Raw genomic sequence first — 26,803 nt, 5'->3', positions numbered from 1 at the left:
AGATCACAGACAAAACGATAACCTGAAACAACCAACTCATTGTCTCGGCTAATACTATCTGGAGGTGTTACTCAACAAATAAGAATGGTCTAGGAATCCTTGGTGTTCAAATTCAAGTAAAAGAAAAGATGCAAACCACGGAAAGATGATATGTTCCCAAATTAAAAGAATCCTAGCAAAGGATTAAACGAGAGAGGAGAAATTACCCCACACATCTGGTGTCTCTGGAGTTTGAGAAATGGTAAAACTCGCTCCTCGCTCAGCGCGTGACCCTTGACCCGAAGTAGACTGGAATTGGGAGTGATGTCGAACTAGACTCTGCCCTGGTCTCACTGAACTAGGCCCACTATGCTCTCCTACTTTTTGAGGGCATCTTCTCGCAAGATGATCAGGTGCACCGCAAATGAAACATGTCTTCCGCTGTTGCGAACACTGAGCACGAAAGTGACCTGACTGACCACACCGATGGCACACAATTTGTGGTCTGACAAAAGCTCCATGACTTCCCGAAGAAGTAGGCGGCCCCAAACTCTGTTGAACATGCAATGATTGATGTGGTTCTCGCTGTCGCTTTCTCCCTTGGCTCTCAGAACTTCCCGAAGGCAAACTTGCACTAGAGGTCGGTTGCTTAGTTTCCCACACTTTTGGTTCTCCCTGCGCACCCACTGGATTCTCAACACTCCTTGCACATTCAACAATCTCGGAAAACCTTCCAATGCGCTGGCTCACAACCAACAACTTAATGGATGGGTGTAATCCCTTCTCAAAACGCCTACACTTTCTTTCTTCTGATGCCACTAATTCCGGAGCAAAACGGGACAGAGACTGAAATTTCGTAGCATATTCGGAGACGGTCATATTACCTTGTTCTAGTTTCTCAAATTGTTCTCTAAGTTGCTCGCGATACGTTTCTGGAAAATATTGATTCTCGAAGAGTTCTTCAAACTCAGCCCAAGTCAAGTTCTCTGCATCAGGTTCATTTATTCGAGTAACCGTCCTTGACATTCTCCTAATGTCTCTTCTTGCTCCTAAAACTGATTCCCACCACTCATTCGCCTCGCCAGTAAGTTGAATGGCCACAATGCTCACTCGTAGGTCATCTTCAGTAATCCTAAGAGCGTTAAAGATTTTACGAACTTGTGCAAGCCAATGGTCGGCCACAAGAGGATCGCTACTCTCCCCATCGAATTGAGGTGGTTTCATACGATGGAATGCCCTCATTGCTTCCATGGCACGGTCATTCGTGTTAGCCCTAAATGCTGAATTCAAAAGATTCGACTCCGCAAGTGCCGCTACAATCTCCCTAGCAAGGTTATTCTCACGTCTCGGAGGCATCGCGCTACAAGGATTGAAAACATAACACAATCAACGACAACAACCATCAACAATAACAACCACGACTCCATCGTGAGACTAAACGTTCGGCTTTCCCAACACAAGCCAACCATGCTTTGACAATCTACATTATCGTAAATGCGATGTAATGCCAATGTACAGACTCCTTAATGCAAGCACACATATCATGTAAAAATTTTGCTATGATTTTGAACCCATGAGACTAAAGTCTCCCCACGGTCTCAAAGTATTCAAACCTAAACGCTCTGATACCAAGTTGTCACGTCCTCGAATTTTAACATAATTATAAATGATTTTCATAATAAAAATACTCACAAATATCCGTACTGTACCCAAAAGATCACTGTGTTCCCATTCCCTCGATTAAGCTTCCAAGTCCATAATGTTCCAACATATTACAACATTGGCTCGACGGCCCCAGATTATCATAAGTAGCGAAGTTCGAAAAAGAATTAGTGGTTACAATATTTCGAGTCAAAAGAATTACAATTTTAGTTACAAATACATCTTTCAAAATAAATTTACAAAGATGAATAGGCAACTCCTTCGGTTAACTTTCAAAAATAATGTCCACACTCCAAGCACGCCAAGCAATGCAAGCTATGGTTCCGGGTTAGCACCTGAAAATAATATAAGGCTTGAGCTACACTAGCCCAGTAGAAAAGTCTACGCAAACTCTATATGCAAATAAGATGAAAGATGTCGATGAAACATAGACTTTCGAATAACAAAGGGAGCATGGATGAGACACGAGTACTATATTAGAAATTTAGAACGTAAACGAACACTTCACTCTTGACAGTTAACCTATCTTTGTCCTTCGAATTCATTTTTACTCATCTTTCGATCTTCACGCATCCACCTCATATGGTTACGTTACAACCGCTTAGTATCTCATAAGTTCCCTATGGATCCTTGATGGGCACACAAGAAATCCTTCACATCGTCGCATCACGATATCAATCAAAAGACATTCCGGGCATTAGGACCCCGTATACCCAATTTACATTCCGGGTGATAATGACCCCGTACATCCAATTCTCATTCCGGGTTTTCAGGACCCCGTATATCCGATTCTCATTCCGGGTTCTCGGGACCCCGTATATCCGATCACATGTTTTGTTCCCAGCTTCAGGTTCAACAGAAATCAATCCTTACATTACATGTTTCTCGTTTCATTGATTAGCTACCGTTTCTGCCATCTTATCATTCACATGTTCTGAAACCGTCATTAATTCCCCTTTAAGCGATCTACTAACCTTTTACTTCAAGTTAAACCCATGACCCACGCATCAACTACTCACTGCGGTTTTCAGTTCAAATTAGGCGGTAGCATATCACATTATATTCGTAATCCATTAAAGTCAATCCGTTGATCCTAGTTTCCGTGATAATTAACTCAATAAGTTCATTCAAGTCCATCGGGCATGTTTTTAGGTATGAAATATGTATTATTCTCCAAACACTAGAAATGATGCGGAAACGAACCCAATAGAGTCAATGAAAAGCTTCGACACGCGAGTTGAAGGATATAGGAAAGCAGCTGAAAGATACTGCAGCAGCTCAAGGAAGCAGCTGAAAGCAGCTCAAACTCCTAGTCTCCTACCGGTAGGCAGGCAAGTCCTACCGGTAGAACTTGAAGACAGAAAGGCCAACATTTCGGTAGAACCTAGACCTACCGGTAGGTGAACAAGTCCTACCGGTAGAAACTCCAATTCACGCAACCTACCGGTAGGCAAGAAAGTCCTACCGGTAGAACTTGGAAACAGAAAGGTCAACATTCGAATTTGTGCTTGACCTACCGGTAGGCATGGAATTCCTACCGGTAGAAGTTCGATACGTTGAGCAGCTTTTGAGCTGCTGCTGTACGTTTGAGCTGGTTACGAAGAAATTCCTCAATTGTTCTACCGGTAAGGAAAAGGCTCCTACCGGTAGGGAATCGATTTTCTGGTAAAGTAACAACGTTCTACCGGTAGAAAGGACAGGCCTACCGGTAGGAATCTAGGAAAAACAGACAATTCTAACAGCAACTACGAATTTTCAATCCAAACTTAAACACGACATTACAAGCACGATTCATGCACCAAATCACCCATAAAACATATAAAGAGAGGTAGAATTCCCTACCTCGAGTATCCAAGCCGAAACCAAAGAGATTATGCAAGCCCTAGCTTCCGGAATCCCAACCGAGCTAAATACACCGAACCGAGCTCTATCCAATGCGATACGAGCCCGATTACACAAGTAGAAAATGGAGTTGAGGTTGATAGTTTTGGGTTTTGAGTTTAGAGGCGAGTTTTTGGGTGAGAGAGTGAGAGAGATGAAGAGAGCCGGGAGAGGAGAGAGAGAACCGAGAGATGGAGAGGGAGGAGAGAAAATGAATTTTCTCTCCTGGCACACACACACATATACACACATGCACTATATTACACTAACACCCATAATTTCCATATTCTTGCACATTAACCTACAACCACAATCTCCACACTAAACCATCACTTATCCCTTTATAAAATATTAAAATTAAAAAAAAATAAGGAAATTTACGGGTCTCTACAATCAACATCAACGACAACAACTATCAATGATAACAACCACGTCTCCATCGTGAAATCAAACCTCAAACTTCCCCAACACGGGTCAACAACACCATAAACATCTATGTTATCGTATAGACAATGTCACGCCGATGTATTGACTCATTCATGTAAGCGCACGTTCATGTAAAAATATGCAATGAGTTTTGAACCCATGAGACTAAGTCTCCCCTCGGTCTCTAGGTATTCTAAACCTAGACGATTTGATACCAAGTTGTCACGCCTCGGATTTTCAACATAATAATAATAGGATTTCCAATAAAAATGCTTTCGTAATAGTACATCGTAATACCCCAAAATGCTTTCCATAATTCATCTGAGAGAACAATCAAGTTTAAAAGTTTACAATGATGGCACTCCGGCTCCAAATTTCATAGTTAAGTAAAAGACGGCAAGTTTAGAGATTATATGATTTTCAAGACAAAAGATTGGCTCAAAATAACAATTACATCTCCCAAAAGAATTTTACAAGAATGTTAAAGTAATTCTTCTGTGTCAGCTTTCAAAATGATGAAGTTGTATGTAAATCAAACACTCCACATTAATGCCCTTGAGGTGTACCTAAAAATAATAATAGGTTGAGCTACACGAGCCCAGTAGAGAAATCTCTACAAACTTTATATGCAAATGAGAAGATTTGAACATAAAAGAACGAGGTCTGAGACAACGAAAGAGAATATAACTAACGCAACTTCATGAAGGGAACTCAAGACTTAAAAGGGCACTTCACTTGTCATTAATCAATCTATTAGCCATATTTTATGTGTCCTTATTGATCAACTTCATCTCGCATGCTTCTACATTAATTGACTTACATTCCGGGTCTTAAGGACCCAGTACATCTCCTATTGATCTCCAATATGAGCTCAAGTAGCCCTTCCTCCATTAATATACCGAATAGTAAGCTTAAGAAATTTTTTGGGATCTTAGGGCCCCATATTTGTATAATACATTCCGGGTCTTAGGGCCCCATATACGCATAATACATTCCGGGTCTTAGGGCCCCATATATCCATAATACATTCCGGGGTTTAGGGCCCCATATACTCATAATACATTCCGGGTGCTCATGACCCCGTATATCCATTTCACATTTCATTGTACGCATTTCCAAAACTCTAATTTGAAGAATGTAGTTAGTGAGAGATATGGATGATAAGTAAATGGCCCACATTCCACCTCATATTCCCATTTTGTTTCCAAACTCGTTATCTCAATTTACTCCTCGTACTACATGGCATCAAGCGTCAAGTTGTCGTGTTACGTATATGATTCTCCATCCTTCTATTTAACATTCAATCTTAACAACACACATAAGGTTCAACGAGTTCACATTGTCTATTTTAACAGTTCATAATATCATTAATAATTAAATGAACACGCAATCAAGGTGTTGGAACAATACTCATTTCATGCAATCCTAGAACTCTACACAACGAGAGATAACGAATGAGGATAATCAAGGAATCATCAGACTGCAAGTAACCATGTTTAGAGGTGATTAGAATGTGATTGGAGAGTGTTAGAAGTGACTGGGGATCAACACAATCAACGAATGATCAACAAAGTTCAAAAACAGTTTTCTGAGTCATTAGTACCAAAACCTCAAAAAGTAGGTATCGGTACCAGACCAATCCAGTGAGCTATCAGAGTCAAGGTATTGGTACCTCAAAAAGTAGGTATCGGTACTAAGGTACCGGTACCTCAAAAAGTATGTATTGGTACTAGAGTCAAAATATGGTGTTTTTAACAAAGAGGTATCGGTACCTTAAAAACTAGGTACCGGTACCAAGGCACTTCGAGCAGATTTCTGTAGATTTCTGCAGATTTCAGTCGAATCAACACCCAACCTCAAACAAGGATTCAAGCACAAATTATGTACCAAATCAACTTAAGAACATATAAAGAGAATGAGAAATCCCTACCTCAAAGATCGAAAGCACAAGATCAAGCCTGAACAAGCCCTAGAACTTCGAATCCCCAAATCTCCAAGAATCAACCGAAATATGTCGTTCCAAGCCTAACCCACCGAGATTCAAGCTCAATAACATGATTGGATGATGGATTGGTGGTTGTTTGCCATGGGTTTTGAGCTAAAGAGTGAATTTGCGAGTGATGAAGTGGAGAGAGTGAGAGAGCCGAGAGAGAGGGAGGGATCGGGAGATGGAGAGAGAGAATGAGGAGTAAAATACTCTGCTACACACACACCTACACAAATATATACCAACATAAACACACATTGTGCTTGCACCCTCCTACAAACAATTTCATCACATTAACCGCAACTCATTTAAACTCAACAAATTCCATATTTTTCTCATTTATAATATCGAATAATCCTTTTAATAATTTCTAAAATTACAGGTCCTTACACACGTCATCTTGTCATATAAAATGCGAATTGTTACAGTTTTATTCCCCTTTAACTGCTCCCCCGCCCTAATTGGCTAAAAAGTGATTAATGAGAGCAAAATGCAAATATTTTTACAAAATGCCTGAGTGGAGACTGATCTCCTGATTGGGCGAGAGGGATGCCATAAAACCCTTCCCCTCTCGTACCCTGGCTCCCGAACCTTAGATATAGAAGGTGACGACGGTCCAGTCTACAAGCCTTTTTCAAATCAAGACATAGCAAATGTTTCAAGTTCGGTTCCTTGGGTGTTTCACCGCTAAAACCCGAGTGGCGATTCTGAATTGAAACGTTTAGCCGCACTTTCCAAAAAGGGCGCACCCGATTTTGTATGCAAGATAAGATTTTTCGGGGCGTGTGCCCACACTTTCTAAAATATACACAATGATCAAATTGGCTCCGAGTGTATTTCTGACTCAATATGAAGCTATCAAAACGTTTATACCACTGACGCGGCGACTGTTTTAACCCGTAGAGAGACTTATGTAATCAACAAACCAACTTCTCCTTACCAGCAACAAGAAAACCATCAGGTTGAGACACATAAATCTCTTCCTCCAAATCACCATGTAGGAATGCAATTTTAACATCTAATTGAGCCAACTCCAAATCAAACTGAGCTACCAAAGCTAGCAAAATGCGAATTGAAGCATGTTTCACAACAGAAGAAAATACCTCATTGTAGTCGATTCCCTCCTTTTGTGCGTAGCCCTTGGCTACCAGCCTAGCTTTGAAGCGAATACCACCTTTCCTTGTTGACTCTTCTTTCTTGGTGTAAACCCATTTGCAACCAATCTCCTTCTTGCCTTTCGGAAGTAGAACCAAATCCCATGTCTGATTCTTGTGAAGAGAAGTCATCTCCTCACCCATCGCTTTCTTCCACTCCATAGTTTTTGGACTACCCATAGCTTCTTTGAAAGTGGACAGGATATCAGTATCTATAACCGCCAATGCATAGGCAACCATATCAACATACCTTGCAGGTACACGGATGGTCCTTTTGGGTCAAGATGTTGCAATGGAATCTTTCTACTGCTGCTGTTGCGAAGAACTGTCTACTGGAACTGCACCCTCAACCGTACGTATCACTATCATTTGATTTAACCCCACTGTCTTCTTCAACTGGCTGAATCGGATTTTGAGGAACCACCGAGGTTTCTAACTCCACCTGTTTCTGAGTAACTTTATTACCCACAACCTGCACAGGTGGCTGTGGGCACGCGCCCCAGAAATTCCGCTTGTGGAATCGGGTGCGGCCCTTTTTGTGTTTGGAAAAGCACGGCGAAACGCCTCGATTCAGAGTCGCCACTCGGGTTTTAGCGGTGAAAACACCCAAGGAACCGAACTCGAAAACGTTTTGCTACGTTTGTTTGATTTGAAAAAGGCTTTGTAGACTGGACCGTCGTCACCTTCGATATCTGAGGTTCGGGAGCCAGGTTACGAGAGGGGAAGGGTTTTATGGCACCCCTCTCGCCCAATCCGGAGATTGGTCTCTACTCGGGCATTTTGTAAAAACGTTTGCATTTTTCTCTCACTTGGTCATCTTTTGGCCAGTTAGGGCGGGGGAACAGTTAATGGGGGTTAAAACTATAACAAGTTGTGATTTATGTGACAAAATGGTTTATGGATGACTTGATTGCAATGCTGAATATAGATTGAGAACAAGCACTGAGCAAACTGAATAACCTGAAGTACGCTGCCCTGCAGGGACGTGAGCAGATTCTGTGTCGGCATACACTGGCCGAGCCACTGCATGCTGACAGAACATGCGCACGCCACCCCATAAATGGCGTACTCCACTTGTTTGTTTGCTCAGTCTTTGTTCTCAACCCTCTGGGCTCTGGAAAGGGACCAGCGCACACCCAGGACAAACCACGCAATTAATAAAGCAGGAATGAATATATTTACAGACAGATGAAATGGCTTCAAGCCACGAAAAATAGAAGAAATACCCCAAAACGGTGGGGGGACAGGAAATAGGCCGAGGTTAAGCTAAGATGCAAGGGCCAGCCACTGGATCCTGGAACAAACTGCCGTACGCCGCTTATGGATAGCCGTACGCCACTTTGACCTTGATCCAATGCTTGGCTTTGCATCATCTGGGCTCTGGAACATGACCAGAAGGATCCCAGAGGCCTTCTAAACAGATAAAGAATAAGCAAAAACCTCTATATCTAAACAGTTCTAAACATACAGAAAGCAGTAAACTGGTTATTTAGCATGCGAGGGTGATTGACAGAAAGATAAAATGACAGAAATGGTGATCCATGATCCCCACGCCAATAGTGCTCGTTCTGCCATGACTGGCGTACGGCATATGGTCACTGGCGTGCGCCATGCGTCACCTCATACGATTGTTGTATTTTTCCAGTCCAAGGCCAGGACTAGTATTGTTTACTAGCCTGGGCCTTGCTGGTTCCCCTCAGGAGTCGAGAACAGAAAAGAACGTAAAGGTGAAATACCTTTTCGTATTGAGGTTTGGAGGAGGTATTGAGCTTATAGGTTGAAGATGGAGGCTTAGAAGGTGGCTGTATGTCAGCAGGGTATGTGGAAGTGTATGGCCTTCTTTTCTCTTTCAATGGAAGAAGAGAGAAGAAGAGCAAGGAGAAAGGAGATGGGAGCTTTTGCTTCTTGATGAGGCTAACCCCTTGCAAATGAATGCAAGGGGGGTATTTATAGGAGAGAGAGACTGAGATCAGTCTGGTGTTAAGGCCTGTTTGGCTGGCTTGGGTCAAGAAGAGAGCCTTCCCATGCATTAAATGCATGGGACTAGTTGATGGGGGGTGTAGGAGAGAGGGGGAGCGGGCCTGGCCGAGATAATCATCAGGGGCTACTGTGGCCGACGTCAGGGTGGCACAAAAGTCTCGTCCATGTGGCTGAATAAAGTTGATTTGACTGGGTTTGACTGGCGTGCGCCACATATAGACTGGCGTGCGCCAGTGATAGCTGAGTCAACGGTCGATGACTGACACGTGGCAGATAACTGGCGTACGCGTCCAATACACTGGCGTGTGCCAGTTGGGTTTTGCTGGGGCTGTTTGGCTCTGGTTTGAAAGGTTTGAAATGGGTTTGAAAAGGGGTTTGGGACGCTCAAAGCTTAAACACACCTTCATCCTCAGACTGTTCTCGACTGTAATCATCATTGGGGTAATAAAGGATCGACAAATAACGTTATCTGGACAGTCCAGAATGGGTTGTCTACAGTGGCTTGATCATCTCAGATTCATTGAAGGTCACGTCGCGGCTACTGGTCGCCTTCTTTGAATCGAGACACCATAACTTGTATCCCTTAACACCTTCCGTAAAGCCCAAGAATAATGCCTTCTTGGCTCTAGGATCCAGCTTTGATTCCCTAACATGATAGTAAGCAGGGCAACCAAAAATATGTAAGGAATCATAATCTGATGCAGGTTTACCTGACCATACCTCCAATGGCGTTTTACCCTCAAGTGCAACATATGGCAAACGGTTGACCAAATGACATGCATACATCACTACTTCAGCCCAGTACTGTCTACCCAAACTAGATGTCGATAACATACACCGCACCTTGTTTAGTAAAGTACGGTTCATCCTCTCTGCCACACCATTTTGCTGTGGTGTGCCTCTCACCATAAAGTGTCGCGCTATACCAAATTTTTCACAAATATCAAAGAGAGGATCAGATCGATACTCTTCCCCATTGTCTGATCTGAGGCGCTTGATCTGTCTACTTGTCTGGGTCTCAATCAGCTTTTTCCACTTAAGGAAAATATCATGCACCTCATCTTTATGTTTCATAATATAAATCCAAACACGGCGAGAGAAATCATCAACAAAGAAACAAAGTAATACTTACCACTAAGAGAAGCAACCTTAACTGGCCCCCAAACATCCGAATGAATGTAGTCAAGTGTACCCTTCGTTTGGTAAGTAGCAATGCCAAACTTGACTCTAGTCTGCTTCCCCAGAACACAATGTTCACAGAAATTCATCTTGCAGGTCTTGGCACCTTTCAACAAGTTCTGCTTAAGCAAGCCTTGCATGGCCTTCTCGCCAGCATAACCCAAACGCATGTGCCACAGTCTGGTAGTGTCCGAATCATCCTCCCCAACGTTGCTACAGACGGCGGCTGACCCACTTACAATTGCACTACTCTGCAGGTAATACAAATTGTTCTGTCGAATGCCCTTCATCACAACCATAGCACCTTTTGAAACCTTTAGAGCTCCACCTTCAATGGTAACCCGGTAACCTGTGGAGTCTAAAGTACCTAGCGATATCAGATTCTTCTTTAAGTCCAGTACATACCGAACATCAGACAAAATACAAACGGACCCATCATGTAGCTTCAACCTGATCTTCTTTACCCCGATTGTATTACAGGCGTGATCATTGCCCATAAAAACTGATCCACCATCAACCATGTCAATGCTGGAAAACCACTCCTTATTAGGACACATGTGGTAGGTACAGCCGGAATCCATAATCCACTAATCAGACTGACAAACTAGTGACGAACTCAACAAAGCTAAATTAGCATCATCATCTTCATTGGAATGTACTATGTTGGCCTTGGGACTATCCTTGCCCCTTTTCTTGGGACAATCTTTCTTCCAATGGCCCTTCTCACGACAATAGGCGCATTCATCCTTAGCAACTCTACCAAAAGTTGAGGTCCCTCCCCCCTTAGACTTGGAGCAACCCCGATTACCGCTATTCTTCCTATTTTCAGACCTGCCCTTGACAGATAAGGCTTCTCCAGAATCTCCATGTGCCTGTATATCCCTCTTGCGATACTCATTGTTCACAAGAGCATTGGAGACATCATCAAATTTAATGGTATCCTTCCCATACATTAAGGTGGTAGATAGATGGTCATAATCTTTGGTCAAAGAATTTAATAATAGCAGGGCTTTATCCTTGTCTAGAATCTCAACATTTAGATTCAACAAATCAGCATGTATTTTATTATAATCATTCAAGTGCTCAGTCATCGATATACCTGAACAATACTGAAACCTAAAGAGTTTCTTCTTCAGATAAATGCGATTCTCCACGCTCTTGGTCATGTACTTGTCCTCGAGCTTTTTCCACAGGACCTTCGATTTCGTTTCCCGCATAACAAAATACTTATGATCTTTGGCAAGACACATCCTGATAAAACCGCATGCTTGGAGGTTGATCCGATCCTAATCCCTTGCATCAAGGTCCTCAGGCTTGTCTTCTAAAGTAAAATCCAACTCTTGTTGGATCAGAATGTCACGCCCTCGAATTTAAACATAAATATAAATGATTTTTGTAATAAAAACCCTCACATTAATCCGTACGATACCCAAAAGAGCTCAACATTTCCATTTCCGTAATCATAGTTCCAAGTCCACTAGGTTTCCAAATATTACATCATCGGCTCAACGACCCAAATTTACTTAGGTAACAAGTGTTATGAGAGTTAAGAGTTACAAACATTCCGTAGTCAAAAGGATTATAACTTAAATTACAAAATACATCTCTCAAAAGAAGTTTACAAAGATGAATGAGTAACTCATTTGGTTAGCTTTCAAAAAAGTGTGTCCACAATCCAAGCACTCCAGTCATGCAAGCTACTTTTCCGGTTTAGCACCTGAAAATGATATAAGGCTTGAGCTACACTAGCCCAGTAGAAAAGTCTACGCAAACTCTATATGCAAATGAGCAATACAGCAATACAGAAGAACAAATGATAGAGACCCAATGACAACAGAGATAAGCATAACTATCATGATCATGTATCCGACTATTGCCAATCCAGGTACCACATTCTTTCCCATTTCCCTTTCGATCGTCGTCGAACCCTTTATCATGCAATGAAGTATGCACCAAACGCGATGAGACTCAACAAGTGAACATGAAATACAAGAGGGGTTACCAAAATGAACTGACTAATTTAGATTTCGGGGTTTCGGACGTCTAAGAGATAGCCCTAACCTTTCACACGTTAACTAAAAGCAGCATTTAAACTCATATCAATCCAACAAACTACAACTATTCAATCATTTAATAACTTTTCGCATGAATGCCACAAACAACTTCCTCATTCTATACCATTCACCATAGAGCCTAATTTCATAAAACCTTCCTTTTTGATTTCCAAAACAATTTAGAGAAAACTCTAGACCATTATAGGTCAAGCTTCGTTGATTCGGGTACCGAAGTCCATTGATTTGTGCCCAAATACCGAAAACCGTTGATTCGCTCAAGAATACCAGAGGGTTTTTATGTCAAAAAATATCCCCTTTCCTTTTAAACAATCCGGTTTACTAAAAATTAATCTTTTTTTTTCAAGATCTCTCGTCTCATCAATCGAGGTGTTCGCATGTATCGCACGTACTCCGGGACATATCACATATAAATGAGGCCCATTTATATACTCCGGGACACATCACATATCATTGATGCCCATTAATATACTCCGGGACACATCACATATCAGTGATGCCCATAATGTCATATATGTATATATACGTTGTGTCCAGAATATCAGTAAATCAATCATATTCATCTCATGTCATATCAACCATTCATGTTCTCGCTATCTCGATTTAATAAAACAATCATTGGTAATCCCATGTCACAAACATCAAATCATTCAGTCAAGTCCAAAGCCATTTATTTAATCACACGATATTACGAAGACAACAATTTACTGCAACGCATATAAGTAAATACACACATTCTCACCGTACCTCCAAGTACACCCCCGTACCTTCACGTATCACGTATCAGCCCACGACTAGACTCTGCGATGCCCGGCATTCTAGTTGCTATACTTGGTGTCCGTAAATCATATGCTAAAGGAATCTAAAGGATTCTATGAGTTAAGAGAAAACGATTTGCAATACTACTCATTGGATCACCAGATATGCTCATGTGTATTGTTCGTGTTTTGACGTGCAATAACTTACATTCCTCATTTCTTAACTCAATGAGTTCACTCTAGTACACTGGATACCACTCTAAGTGTGAAACAAGTAATACTCTCCGAAACACGTGAAAGATTGCATAAACAAACCTATTAAAATCGATGAGAAGCTTCAAAATGTGATTTGGAAGATGTATGAAAAGCTGCTCATAGACACTGTAGCAGCTCAATTACCGACCAGTAGTTGAATGAGTCCTACCGGTAGAAGAGGGGAATTCTGCACTTGTCCTACCGGTAGGTGAAGGTTCCTACCGGTAGAAACTGGAAACAGAAAGGCCAACAATTTTCACGAAACAACTTTGTACTTGTCCTACCAGTAGGTGGATGAATAAGTTTGAGCTGCTTTTGAGCTGATGCAGTATGTTTGGGCTGGTTGTAGAAAAATTTCTCACTTGTCCTACCGGTAGGTGAAAAGTTCCTACTGGTAGGGAGAGTATCTCTGGGTGATTTTTGACAGGAATTTCAGATTTCAATCCAATCTCGGTAACAACCCAAACAAGCTTGAGAAAAGCATAGAAACACTCAAACAACATATAAAGAGAGGTAGAATTCCCTATCTCGAGTATCCAAGTCGAAATCGAAGAGATTGAGCAAGCCCTAGCTCCTGGAATCCAAACCGAACAAAATACACCGCACCGAGCTCTATCCAACGGAATTTGAACCACAATACACGTGTAGAAGATGGAGTAGAGGTTGATTATTGTGGGTTTTGAGTTTTGAGTTTAGAGATGAGTTTTGGGTGGAGGAGTGAGAGAGATAAAGAGAGCCAAGAGAAGAGAGAGAGACCGAGAGATGGAAAGGGAGGAAAAATGGGAAAAATTTTCCTTGGCACACACACATATACACACATGCACCAAATCACACCAACACCCATATTTTTTCCAAACTTTGCACATTTTATCTCCACATTCATATTCACGACATTCTCACCCTTTTTCCTCAATTACGAACATTAAAATTAAATAAAGAAATTTATGGGTCTCTACACAGAGCATCCATAACTTTGCACTACCACATACCGAAGTTATTTTTGCCATCAAATTTTTCCACGTCAAACTTCGCACTCGACAGAATCGGCCTCGAAGCCCCAGGCCGATAACTCGATTCAGTTTTGGTAGATTCTCCATCTTTTGGAGTTTTACCAGATTTACCGGATTCTTCAGACATCATTGTTCAATAACAAAGAAAAAATCACCAGAAACAAACCCTAGATCGAAAACCTGGAGCTTTGATACCAGTTTGTTGTGTGGAAACGTTAACAAACTCAGAAACGGACGTGATTAATTGCTTTGTAATTGAACAAACCATAGAAGAGAGAGAGAGAGAGAGAGAGAGAGAGAGAGAGAGAGAGAGAGAGAGCAATCACAAAGAACACAGAGATATAAGTGGTTTGGTGATGAATACCTACTCCACGGGCAGTAAGACGATCGAGGGTTTCACTATACGAAAGGAATCGGATGCCCAAAGGGCTATAGATGAGATCTCTCAGAGTTCCTCTCTTTGTCTCTCACAGAAAAGTTGCTATGAATGCAATACAATTAGCAAAAAACCATAAAAATTGCTTATATAGTTTTTTGTCCTGTCTACGCTGGTCCGGACCAAGTATGGGCTGGTTCGGACCAAAAAATTAGCAAGCACCAGAAATGTAGAACACGTGCTAGTCCGGACCATGCACCAAGGCCTTGGTCCGGACCATGGATATCGAGAAGTCCAAATCGAGCCAAAAACTACAATATATTTGTCATGAAAATATTGTACATATAGCAAAAAATGGAGCCTTAGTTACTATTATGCCCAACCAATTACAATCACTTGCATACGCATCTACACTCATACGCTGAGACGGATTCAGAAATATCGTTTAATGGGGGCACCTTGTTAATCATGGTGGCGAAAATTTATTTTTCTAGTTAACCATAATAAGATCGTACACAATTAAGGCCTGCATTACAAACTACAAAAATATATAACACATACTTTTACTTAGATTATGTAAAAATAAGCAAAAAATCTCAAACAAAATTTGAGAGTATGTTTTATATGTATATTGACAAGTTTTAGAATGATCGATATAGTTTTATTAATGATATTATTTTAAAATATTGCTTTTAGACGGTTAAAAATAAGTACAATTAAGAAAGAATCGATCCAAATAGACAAATAGTTCGAAAATCAACAAGTATAAATGCACCATATGACGAAATTGAAACATAAAACTAGTTTTATATGTATATTTTCAAGATATATGCACGTGTTTATGTGTAATAGCACACTTAATTTCATAATTATGCAAAATATACGAAAATATAACAAAATTATTTTAGTTTCAAGCAGGGGCACGTGCCCCCCTTTCCCTCCGTCCCTGCTCATATGATGAGTACATATGGGCATCTGTCACTCTGTATCTGGACATCCTCAACCTGTTTCTTACCATTCTGAGGGTTCTTAGAAGAGAATAACTTATTCATGGAGGAGCCGTGAATAAGTTATTCACGGAACTGTGCAATCCCAACCATTTGTTTCGACAATCAATGATTGAGATATGTTTTTAATCTTTGATTGCTAATATATATCTATTACCGGTAATAATTTGTTTCTAATCCGAATTGTCCAAAACACTTTTGGACGGGTTTAATTGAATGAGAAAGATCACGAAATGGGCTTTTGGAAACTATGGGCGTTGTCGTTTGGGGTTCTTCCAGGCCGGCCCCGTTTTGTCTTCCTGTTCCCATTCTACCCCACCCAATGTCAAATCCTACCCATATAAGCCCTGTTTTAAGTGAGGTACCCAAAATACCCCAATATCCTCGCCTCTCCTCTCATCTATCCTTCCCACAAACCCTTCTTTATCTCCTGTCATCATCAACTCGCCACCACCAAAATAACCACCACTAAACTCTCCGACATAAAAAACCCCGCCGCTGTCGGAAAACTCGCCTCCGATGTCCCCATCGCACCACCACCACCCAACTCCCCTTCCTCCTCCTCCGCCCTTTGCGCGTGCCTCGACGCCGCCACCTAGATTTGCGACCGCGACAGTTCGGCCACGTCCAGAACAACCGGCAGACAATCTGAGAAATTGAGCGTCGCCGACGGCCCGCAGAGGTAGAAGGAGGTGGTGTCGTAGGCCCGGGCAGCCTCCTCCACCGTCCGGTACGACCCCAGCTAGATCCTGTCACGGCTGTTCAGCTGCCGCACCTCCGCCACCCACTTCCCCCATTTCCTCATCCTCACCCCTTTGTAACGGCCGTCGCGGTTCCCGAACCCGCCGTTCGCACACCGGACTCGACTGTAGCTTATCCGTCAACAAGTCAAGTCGATGGGCCCGCCGTGTTCGTCCTCTATCGTTGTGGTGGTGGTGCTATAGCCGAATAATTCATGTTCCACGATGGTTTGATCCACCACCGTAGCCATAGCTGAGTCAAAACAGTCTGCAATTTGTGAAATTCAAGCTTAATTGGGGTCTCGAGAGAGAGGGGGGGTTTTCTTCACTGTTGTGTTGTTTTGTTTAACGTGGCACTATTTATCTTTATAACAGGTGTGAATTCTTTATTTGTAAATGAAAATTCACATGTCCCAAAATACAGAATTCACACGTTCAAAAAATTTGAAGTGTGAATTGTGCAGATGAATGTGAATTTTGCAGAATTCTGAAAAAGGGGTGTGAATTCACACCAAGGCTTCACCTGGAATTTACACCTAGAATTCACATCAAGACTTCACCCAGACCTTACACCAAGAATTCACACCCAGACTTCATTCAGAATTCACACCAAAACTTCACCCATAATTCACACCAAGACTTCACACCAATCTATTAGAATGGTCATAATAAAAATCTTCGAGAAATTCCATTGCAGATGGGGTGTGAATTGTGCAAATGAGTTGCGAATTCTGCATTTAGGGGTGAATTTAGGAAAATGAGTGTGAATTCTTGAAAGAGATGTGAATTCTGGGGGTATGAATAGTGCAGGTGAATTCTTCAAAAAAAGATGTGAATTTTAGGGGTGTGAATTCCGCAAAGGTGTGAATTTTAGAAAGGGGTGTGAATTTTGAGAGGTGTGAATTCTTGGGGGTGTGAATTTTAGGAGGTGTGAATTCTTAGGGTGTGAATTCTGGGGTATGAAAAGTGAGAGGAAAAATAGTAAAAACATCTTTAAAAAGGATCTAGATGGGATAACACTTTAAAAAAAAGATTTGCATGGAACCCGTGTAAAATTTGGAACCGGCCAGGAATTTCCCGTTGTCGTTTATTTGACTGCTAAATAGGCTTTCCGAAACTATGGGCCTCAAATAAAGTGTTCTATTGCTCCTTGATAGTTTCCTGTTCAATAGCTTTGTTCAGAAAATACAACGGTTGTTTTATGTTGTTTTTGTGATGTTTCAATATCTCTCTCATGATGTGCTTGTGGTCTAGGCGTCTAGCACATTTTTCAACTCTTTTGTTGGTTTTTGCTTGTTCTGCTCTAGCACCTTATTGGGCAGCTTGGCTTATTTGCTTCCTATCTTTTTCTTCCTTTCTTTTTTCAGATATTTTCTTTGTGTGTACCTTTTGACATTATGTGCGCATGCAGAAAAAATCTTGTGAGACTGCATTTTTTACTACATACACACGAGTGTGGTGGTCCCTGGCCCTATAAGTATTTTTATGGAGCCCACCACACTTGTGTATATGAAATAAAAAATGTGGTGTTGGAGCATCTCTAGCAGACTCGGGTAATCCTCTTGTCGGACAAAATGGCGTGAAATGGCCGAAAAAGGAAGACCTAGCAGCCTTGCTCGGAACTCGCCTTTTTGTCCACAGCCAAAAATCCTCGCCTGTTGTGGCAAGGTTTCCACTCACTCTCTCTCTCTCTCTCTCTCTCTCTCTCTCTCTCTCTCCCCCCGAATCTCATCGTTGGCGTTGGCCGGATCCAGCCCCTCAAACGGTTGGCGGCGGCGGCGGCCCTGTTCTTGGCTACGTACGGATGAAAGACCAGTCAACCGTCACTCCATCCGGCTAAGTCATATCTCGCCGTTGTCGTCATGCGACTGTCTCCATTCGAGCTTGATTTTCTTGATCTGGTGGTATTTTCGAGTTTCCTGGTGAGTTTGATCTGTGGGTTTCTCGAGTTTCCAAGCGATATGTGGCCGGATCTGGTTTCCAGTTGTTTATATATGCGTACATGAGTATATATGCGGTCATATATGTGTGCATGTATAGTTTTTGTTTTTTTTGTTGAGGCAAATGACTAGACTGCTGGGTGTTACACTTGTTTGGTGGCTAGCTAAGAGGGAAATCCAAACCAAATGGCTAAAATTTTGGTTAGACTCCTGGAGGTGCTCTTAGTGGCATTGCTCTTGTGCGAATCTTTTAAGACTATCCCGGCCAGTTGATCATCTCAGTGAGAGTATTTCGAAGAGCAAAATGATAAATCAAAACTGCCAATAAACATCATATGATGAAAGCATTATTGGTCCAAATAAAAAACATACAGTAAATGCACAGATAGGATTCGGAAAAGTAAGCAAATATAAACGAGTCATACCCAACAGTTTAAGAGAAGTTGAAGACATGGCTTAGAAAACTGTGAAAGATCGGTAATGTGGTCCTGACATATAAATCATCCAGTTTACAATGAAAGTCTTATTGGTCACACCATTAATCAAATTGATTCCTGTTTAATATCCATGTTGAAGGTCATGGTGGGCATTGCCACGTTGATTCGATTCTTGCTTCCTTCCAACATTGTCGAATGGAAGGTGGGTTTGGTCTCTCGGCTTAATCAAAGTGTGCATGTCACGATCCAACCCTAAAACACATGGGTCATGATCGGCCAATGAGGTTTACTCACTAAGGCCTACAAATTAAATAGTTTAGGAATTTTCTGCTCATTAATTTATAAATAAATAAAAATACTCGAGTATAACAAAAAAAAGTGAAAGCGTGATAAATTAACCAGAGCTAAGTGTAAGATAGGTCAAAGTTATTACAAACATCCTGAATTAAACATAAGCATAACCACGGTCTTGGGCACAAGTCTAGCACAACCGTCAACAAAAGATACAAGTCTGAGTTACAAGTGCACACGATCCTACTACATAATTGAAACAAACCAACAACATGCAGGCTTCTTTGGTCGTCAAGTGTGTTCCACAAAATCATAAATTTCCTGCAATGTTACGTACAACATCTTAAGCATTAGTATAGTGTGAGACAAACTTACTAGTTTCCATGAATTTATAAGTCAACGAATTCATATCTCAAAATGTAAATCTTTATATCTAACATTTCATTCAACAAATAACGGCTCAACTAGGCCTGTTCATGATAATCATGTGTCAAGTGTTCCATACTAAAAAATATTCAACGGCCACCAGTAGTAGAGAGCGACCTTAAATATGAATATTTGGCGTGATGTCACCAATGAACGCCTGGCTATGATCCCCCTTATTACTTCACCTTGCTATTCACTTCTGACTTCCTCTAGCGGCCAGGGCACCGTCCAAACCACGTGTCATTAATAATTATGAATCTCAAATTATCCGTTTTCATATAAATCATGGCAATTTTAAAGATGGCGTGCGTTTCTTTTTTCTCTTCACGTGGTTCGAAATCCTTGTAAACATTTACCATATTGCAACAGAATAGCACATGTGAAACAATAAGGAGTAATTAATTAATAGTCCAGGAGTACCGCCACATGATATTACGGACTATATGAACCTCATAGGAATGTGTGGTTGTAAAGTGGTTAGTAATATAACGTGGCGGTGCTCCTAATTATTGTATAATTTCACAACTATAAGTTCTACCATTAAGCCAAAACAAAGCAAGCATGCTTCTCATTCGAAAATTCAAGTAAGGCATATACAAGACTCACCAAGAGCGTGCCGAGCAAACTTGTCAAACGTGTGAGCTATGGGTCCCCGATGTTCGGACCTAAACACATCAAACCAAACCTATTAAGGTTCACAATATGTCACACAAACAAGTACGTTAAGCGCCAAGTAGTTTATCTATAAAGTGTAAGGCTCGAGCTATACAGTATAGTTTCTAGTAAAACAAAGCAGTCTATGGAAACGATGAAAACCCATATATCAATCCAACTCAAAAAAGATGTTAGGAAGACAAGTCTTGAAGAACTCGAAGGCTAGAAATGCCCAGAAGTAGGGTGAAAACTCAACACACCAAATCTGGTCGGAACTGGACCAGGATGGAAAACGGATGAATTCGAAGTACTGCAAATTGGAAATTGGAGAGAGAATTCTCTCTCTCTCTCTCTCTCTCTCTCTCTCTCTCTCTCTACAATTAAATGTAGAATGGGAAGAAAAGGGAATGGGTTTGGCTCAATACAAGGGAAATTTTGGTGAGTAGGAGTCCACGTAGGAGGAGACAAGGCAAATGGAGGGGACGGTTTTGAGGGAAAAGGGACGGCTATACAACTAGTTTAGGATATGATTTGGTTCCTACTAGAGCTAGACTTGACAAAACTACAAAATAACAAAATCTACCAAAGACATATACAATACGGGGTGTAACAGTCTATTTTTCTTAAAATAATTTCGTCCTCAGAATTTAAAGTAATGTAGTCAAAGTAGATTTAATAATAATGCTTAACCTCTGTAACTAATTAAAGTAATTTAAAGTAATTTAAAGTAATCCAAACGCGGGTCGTGTTGTGCATGCTGGCTCGACACCCTAAGTCATCAACAATGTCTTGCTATCAATTGTGCCCTAAAAAATAGAACCATGAAGGATTGAAACCGATTTCAGAGAAAAGAAAAAGGTTCAAAACCATAAAAGAACGAATTTACGAAATATTGAGTAACATCTTCAACTGCTTACCTTTAAAATATTTTTCTTCACCAAATGAAGCTCATTGAGGGCAGTATTTATGCTCATTCGGTCTTTTGGGGACTCTGTAGAGCATCCCAGTCCTATCTTAATAAGAGAGATCAGATTTTCCATCATTTTGTTGCCATCTATCTCCTCGGTTAAGAGCATAGGATCTACAATCTCCATCATACGTTGAGGCAAGGCAATACTTGCAAATTTATAAAGATTAAGGTTTGCCTCAAACATTTTGTCAGTAGGTCTCTTCCTTGTTATCATCTCCAACAACAAGATCCCATAACTATAAACATCTCCGCTAATTGACATCTCGCTTCCGAGACCATACTCTGCAATTTGCAAAATTCAAACTTTAACACGAAAGAATTCTTTTTTCGTATAACGAAAGTGATACAAAAGACAGAGAAAACTTGATTTCAACACACCATGTGAGTTTGTAATATTAGCTAGTGCATTTGCTCTAATATGTAAAGGGTACTCCCATCATTCTTTATGTGTATGTGACTATTTTCTATGCCAAAGTTATCCTTCAGTTATGGTGTGTGCATTTCCTTGTTTTTTAAGGAACCGACCAATTGAAGATGATTTATTTCATGATGAGGCAGATCACAACCAATTTAACATTTTCGTGGTGTCTAACTAACTACCCTTGATCTGAAATTTGGTGAGTTGACATTATAAGAGGCGGAATTAAAGTAAAAAACCGATAAAAAAGTTTGTTCTTACCTGGAGCTGCATATCCAATGGTTCCCTTTATTGCACTTGAACTATTAGTACTTGGAGTGTTGAGCTCTGCATGAAATCTAGCTAGACCGAAGTCTCCAACATGGGCAACCATGTCCCCATCAAGAAGGATATTACTCGGCTTTAGATCACGGTGAATAATTGGCATTTCGCATTGGTGATGAAGATAATCGAGTGCACAAGCCACGTCTATGGCAATGTCTACTCTTTGTAGAAGATTGAGTCCCACGAACTCGCGTTCCCCATTATTTGCTTCCGGAATAGGATGCAACCAATTATCTAGACTTCCATTCGGCATAAACTCGTAAACTAAAGCCATAAACTCATTCCCTTGAAAATCCATGCTAGAACAAGCAGTTATGATCGAAACCAAGTTTCGGTGTCGAATATTCCTTAAGGCTTCGCACTCTGCCATGAAACTCTTGGTAGCGCCATGAGTTTGAAGGTCAAGTACTTTGACCGCAACAACCAAAATCCCGTTTTGTTCCATAACACCTTTATACACACGACCGAAACTACCAAAACCAAGCAGATTCGTCGAAGAGAAACCTTCAGTTGCTTTGAGAAGTTCTCCATAAGAGACTTTCAAGAATGGATCTTTTAACAATGAAACTGCATGTTTGGTCGTCCTTTTCTTCTTAAATAAATATATGATGAAAGAAGACACTACGGTTACTCCAATGAGTACCGAAGCTGTCGTGATTGCTAACGTCTTCGAAAGAGATATCTCATTTCTTGTTTTTTTCGTGGTGCATTGAGGTAGTCGTAGTTCGGAAATGCCACCACAAAGCCTATAGTTTCCGGCAACTGATATTGCACTTGCATTTGTAAAAACGCCTTTCATTGGTAACTCTCCTTCGAAATTATTAAAAGACAAATTGAGTTTTTTCAGGTCAAATGTCCCTAAGAATTTCGGAATTTGACCGGATAAGTTGTTCTCAGAAAGGTCCAGATCCTGAATACCTCTCAAGGATTCCATTGAAGAAGGAATAGATCCTTGAAAGAAATTTTGATGAACATATAGGTATTCAAGGCTACTGCAGCTACCCAGAGTCTCAGGAATTTCACCAAACAAACCATTCTCGGAGATATCCATTTTTACTAAATTTTTGAGGTTTCCAACCTCAAGTGGCAAGGATCCAGAGAAACGGTTGCGAGCTAGATCCAATCTAATTGACAGAGAAGAGATCGTCAATAGTTGTCTTGGTATGCTCCCATTAAGATTATTTTCAGAAAGTGATAGCCATAACAATTTTTGACAGTTGCCAAGACTTGCGGGTATGGCCCCCTCTAGTCTGTTTTTCTCCAAGTAAAGTTCTTCTATCAAGGACAAATTTCCAATAGAGTCTGGAATTTCACCTGAGAGAGCGTTGTATGAAATTGACAACCTCTGCAACTTATGAACATGACCTATACTACTGGGAATCTGGCCTGTGAATAGGTTAACCGTTAGAGTTAAGGCTACCAGATTCACAAGGTTTTCTATTGTTGAAGGAATAGACCCATACAATTTATTTCCAGCTAGTCCCAAGGCATAGACAGAAATGGATAGATTACCCACATAGTCTGGTAATACCCCTCCAAATGTGCCATTCTCCAAAAGTACCCACTCCAAGTTGCTACAATTGCTCAAGGAACTGAGAAAGGCAAGTCCATCAGATCCCTTAGTTTCAAAATTGTTATAACCTAGACTTATCCATTGGAGATATTGTAGGTTTCCGAAATCATTTCTTACTTTTCCACTGAAACTGTTATGTTCCAATGCGAGTTGTACCAACTCCGAAGAGTTGGATAATGAAAGCGGAACGGGACCATTAAATTGGTTGTGCTCTAGCTGAAGGAGCTGAAGGTGAGGGAATATGAAACCGAATGTCAGCGGAAGACTACCCCGAAGTCGATTAAAAGCCACCGATAATATTTCTAGCGACGATAGGTTGTATAAGGAAGGAGGGATGGTACCTGAAATTTGAGTGGCACCCAGCGCCAGTATCCTTAGATTTTTCAATTGACCAAAAGAATTTGGAATACTTCCTCCAAACGGATTGTAAATGGCACTAAAGTTTACCAGAGAAGTAAGATTCCCAATTGACGGAGGAATCCCCCCGGTCAAATTGTTGTTATTGACGTAGAGTGATGTGAGTCTAGGCATTGAAGAAGCAAGTTCTTTTGGGAACTCTCCAACTAGCTTATTTATGCGTACACTAAGGAACTTGAGATTGGAGCAACGAGATAGGCTTGGTGGAATTTTCCCTTCAAAACCGTTAACGCCTAGATTTAGTATGTATAACCTGAAAAGATTACCGAGTTCAGTTGGAATTTCACCTGTAAGAGTGTTGTTAAAGAGGCTAAGCTCCCGGAGAAAACTAAGGTTTCCGATGTAAGGAGACAAAGAACCCGTTAAACCTCTGGATGTGAGATTTACAACGGTGACTCGTTCGTGTCGGCGACCGCATTTGACGCCTTGCCAGTGGCAGAAATGGAGAGACTCATTCCATGAGCTCAAGGCCTGTCGATATTCTGGGAGAATAGTTGACTTAAAGGCCAATAATGCACGGAAATCAGTCTCGTTGCTAGCAACATTAATGGTGTTGACACGACTAAGGGAAGATGTTGTGTGAAGGGCAAGGGCTTTGATTTGAAGCAATGGGATGAGAAGGAGAAATAAGGCTAGAAGATCAATTGATAGACATTGGGTTACTAGACTCATCTTCATGTGTGGTCTGAGTTCTCAATTTTGTTTGATCGAACTACTATATATGTAACATGCATGAAGATCCAAGTTCAACCACATGATATATATCTATCTAATTGACTCTAGTCTAGTCGTCTCATTGGTCAAGTCTTTGTTTGCAAATCTTTGTTTGGTCGTCTTCATATTGGTACATGGGTCCTGGAAATGTGGGGTTGAAGAAGAGGACACTGATTGGCATGCATTATTTAGAATGGAGCAGCTCACCTCTGTATCCCATCTCTCAATACCCATCTAAACTTTATTTTGGGGGTCCCAAAAGAGTTTTAATTTCACTAATCCAAAACATTCATCTCATAGACGATGCAAAACGATGTCATTGCAGAAGATTAGCTTAATTGGAGTTGGATAGACATGTGAATAGATCGTGATTTTTTAATAAAATATACAGTTTATGACTAAACTCCATTTGCCATCTTAAAAAATATCTGAACTTCGGTTTCCATTCGATGTCCTATAAAACTTCTTTTCTGTTGAGATGGTTTTTTTTTTTTTTCGTGGTGTCCGAAACTAAACAGTTCGAGATCAATATTTTGGAGTCCGTCTACTCACACAGATTTTCTGTGCACATATTGTGCACAGATCACTGTGTGGGGCCCACTAAAGGTCCCACACAAATGATCCGATCCGTTCATTAAATTTAAAATATTTTTTCAAGAGCCCTTGGGAGAAATCAACTCAATCCGATATGGATCGAGCACCTATAGGTATCGGATTTAGTTGATTTCTCGCGAGGGCCCTTGAAAAAAAATTTTAAATTTAATGAACGGATCGGATCATTTGTGTGGGACCCTTAGTGGATTCTACACAGTGATCTGTGCACAATATGTGCACAGAAAATCTGTGTGAGTAGACTTTCTGTTCCAGAAGTCCGTCAAAAACGCTAATAAGGAGTAATTTCTCAAAATACGTTCTCAAAAACCGTGTCAAACACTTTCGTAAAGTCCAGCAAATGAAGTTAGCTGGACTTTTTACGTCATCGACTTCCAATAATTTCCCACTTTTTACGTCACATCCGGGACATTTACTAATGAAGTTAGCTTTGCTTTCTTTAGAGCTGTAAAAAAAAATCGAGAACCGTGAAACCGAACCGGATCGAACCGATTTGTGAATCCCGGACACAGATTTAAAAATAAAAAAACCATGAAATATGGTTTGGTCCACGGATTTTCATTATGATATTGTAGATTAATCGAATCGGGTTGTAAAATATTTAAAAATAATAAATAAAAATAAAATACCTATATATATGTAATATTTAGCAAATTAATAATTATAAGTTTTACCATTGTTATAATTTTTCAGTAATTTTATCTTAATGTAATACTATATTATAATAATATATAACCTCACGGAGTAAACTGTATTTCATTCATAGGAGAGAAAAAAATCGTGTATGTTGTGTTATAACTAATCTGGAATTCTAGGTAATATTTGTATACTTTACTTCATTTGAATGCTACCTGGTTGCTACCTTTTTGGATGTAATGGCAGATTGTAATACTTGTTTTTTTGGTGGCAATAAAATTTTTTTTTTCGTTGGATTTGAAATTTAGTGATTATGGAATGTAATCCGTGGATAAAATCGGAACCGAACCGTGACTTACGAATTGGATTGGAATTGAACCGTAAAATTTTTGGTCTCGACACGAATTGTATTTTTTAAAAATCATAACTCGCGAATTAGGATTAGATTCATTGCAATCCAGTCCAATCTGGACCGCGAAGAGCCCTAGCTTTCTTACCCAAAAAAAGAGAGTTGGCTTTGCTTTTTCCTTTCCTTTAACACTAGAGCGTGAAGACATTTTATGAGGAGGATATTCCTGGACTCCATTCCATCATGGAATTTCCATGATAGCCAACTTCTCTGTTGACCGGCCCTTCTCAAAGGATAGGGGGTTCGAACCTACAGTCTCAACCAGAGACGTTGTTGCCCTTTCTTTGGAAGTCGATGTTTGTTAGATTTTGATTCTTTGAATTACATTGGATTATGATTCAAATATTTAAAAGTGTTTGGATCATATGCACATAAATATTGATATTCCAACAGAACAATGTTTTGGTGTATAACCTGAAGTATAGATTATGATGTGCAGTTTTACCATGTAGTCATAGCCTACAAATAGTCAGTAATTACCAAGGGTAGTAATTGTTTGAACTTGCTCCGGTTAAA

The 26,803-nt window shown here is 40.6% G+C and overlaps 1 protein-coding gene across 2 annotated transcripts in view; it reads right to left on the bottom strand.

Moving 5' to 3' along the window:
• Positions 1 to 24,691, bottom strand: part of LOC131322969 (putative receptor-like protein kinase At3g47110) — a 91,522-nt gene extending 66,831 nt beyond the window's left edge. The window contains exons 1-4 of one of the 2 annotated variants that reach the window (XM_058354581.1): positions 21,864 to 24,691; positions 21,132 to 21,466; positions 20,167 to 20,225; positions 19,210 to 19,455 (exon numbers count right to left, since the gene is read on the bottom strand). In XM_058354581.1, coding sequence (XP_058210564.1) covers positions 20,190 to 20,225; positions 21,132 to 21,466; positions 21,864 to 24,594 — 3,102 coding nt within the window. In that variant the 5' untranslated portion in view covers positions 24,595 to 24,691 and the 3' untranslated portion in view covers positions 19,210 to 19,455; positions 20,167 to 20,189. Of the gene's footprint in view, positions 1 to 19,209; positions 19,456 to 20,166; positions 20,226 to 21,131; positions 21,467 to 21,863 lie in introns of those variants that run through there. The other variant, XM_058354582.1, reaches the window with a different exon arrangement.
• Between the last annotated feature and the right edge of the window lie 2,112 nt (positions 24,692 to 26,803).

This window comes from Rhododendron vialii, chromosome 4a (genome assembly GCF_030253575.1).
Source record: "Rhododendron vialii isolate Sample 1 chromosome 4a, ASM3025357v1".
NCBI lineage: Eukaryota > Viridiplantae > Streptophyta > Magnoliopsida > Ericales > Ericaceae > Rhododendron > Rhododendron vialii.
This window is presented reverse-complemented; position numbering and strand designations above follow the sequence as displayed.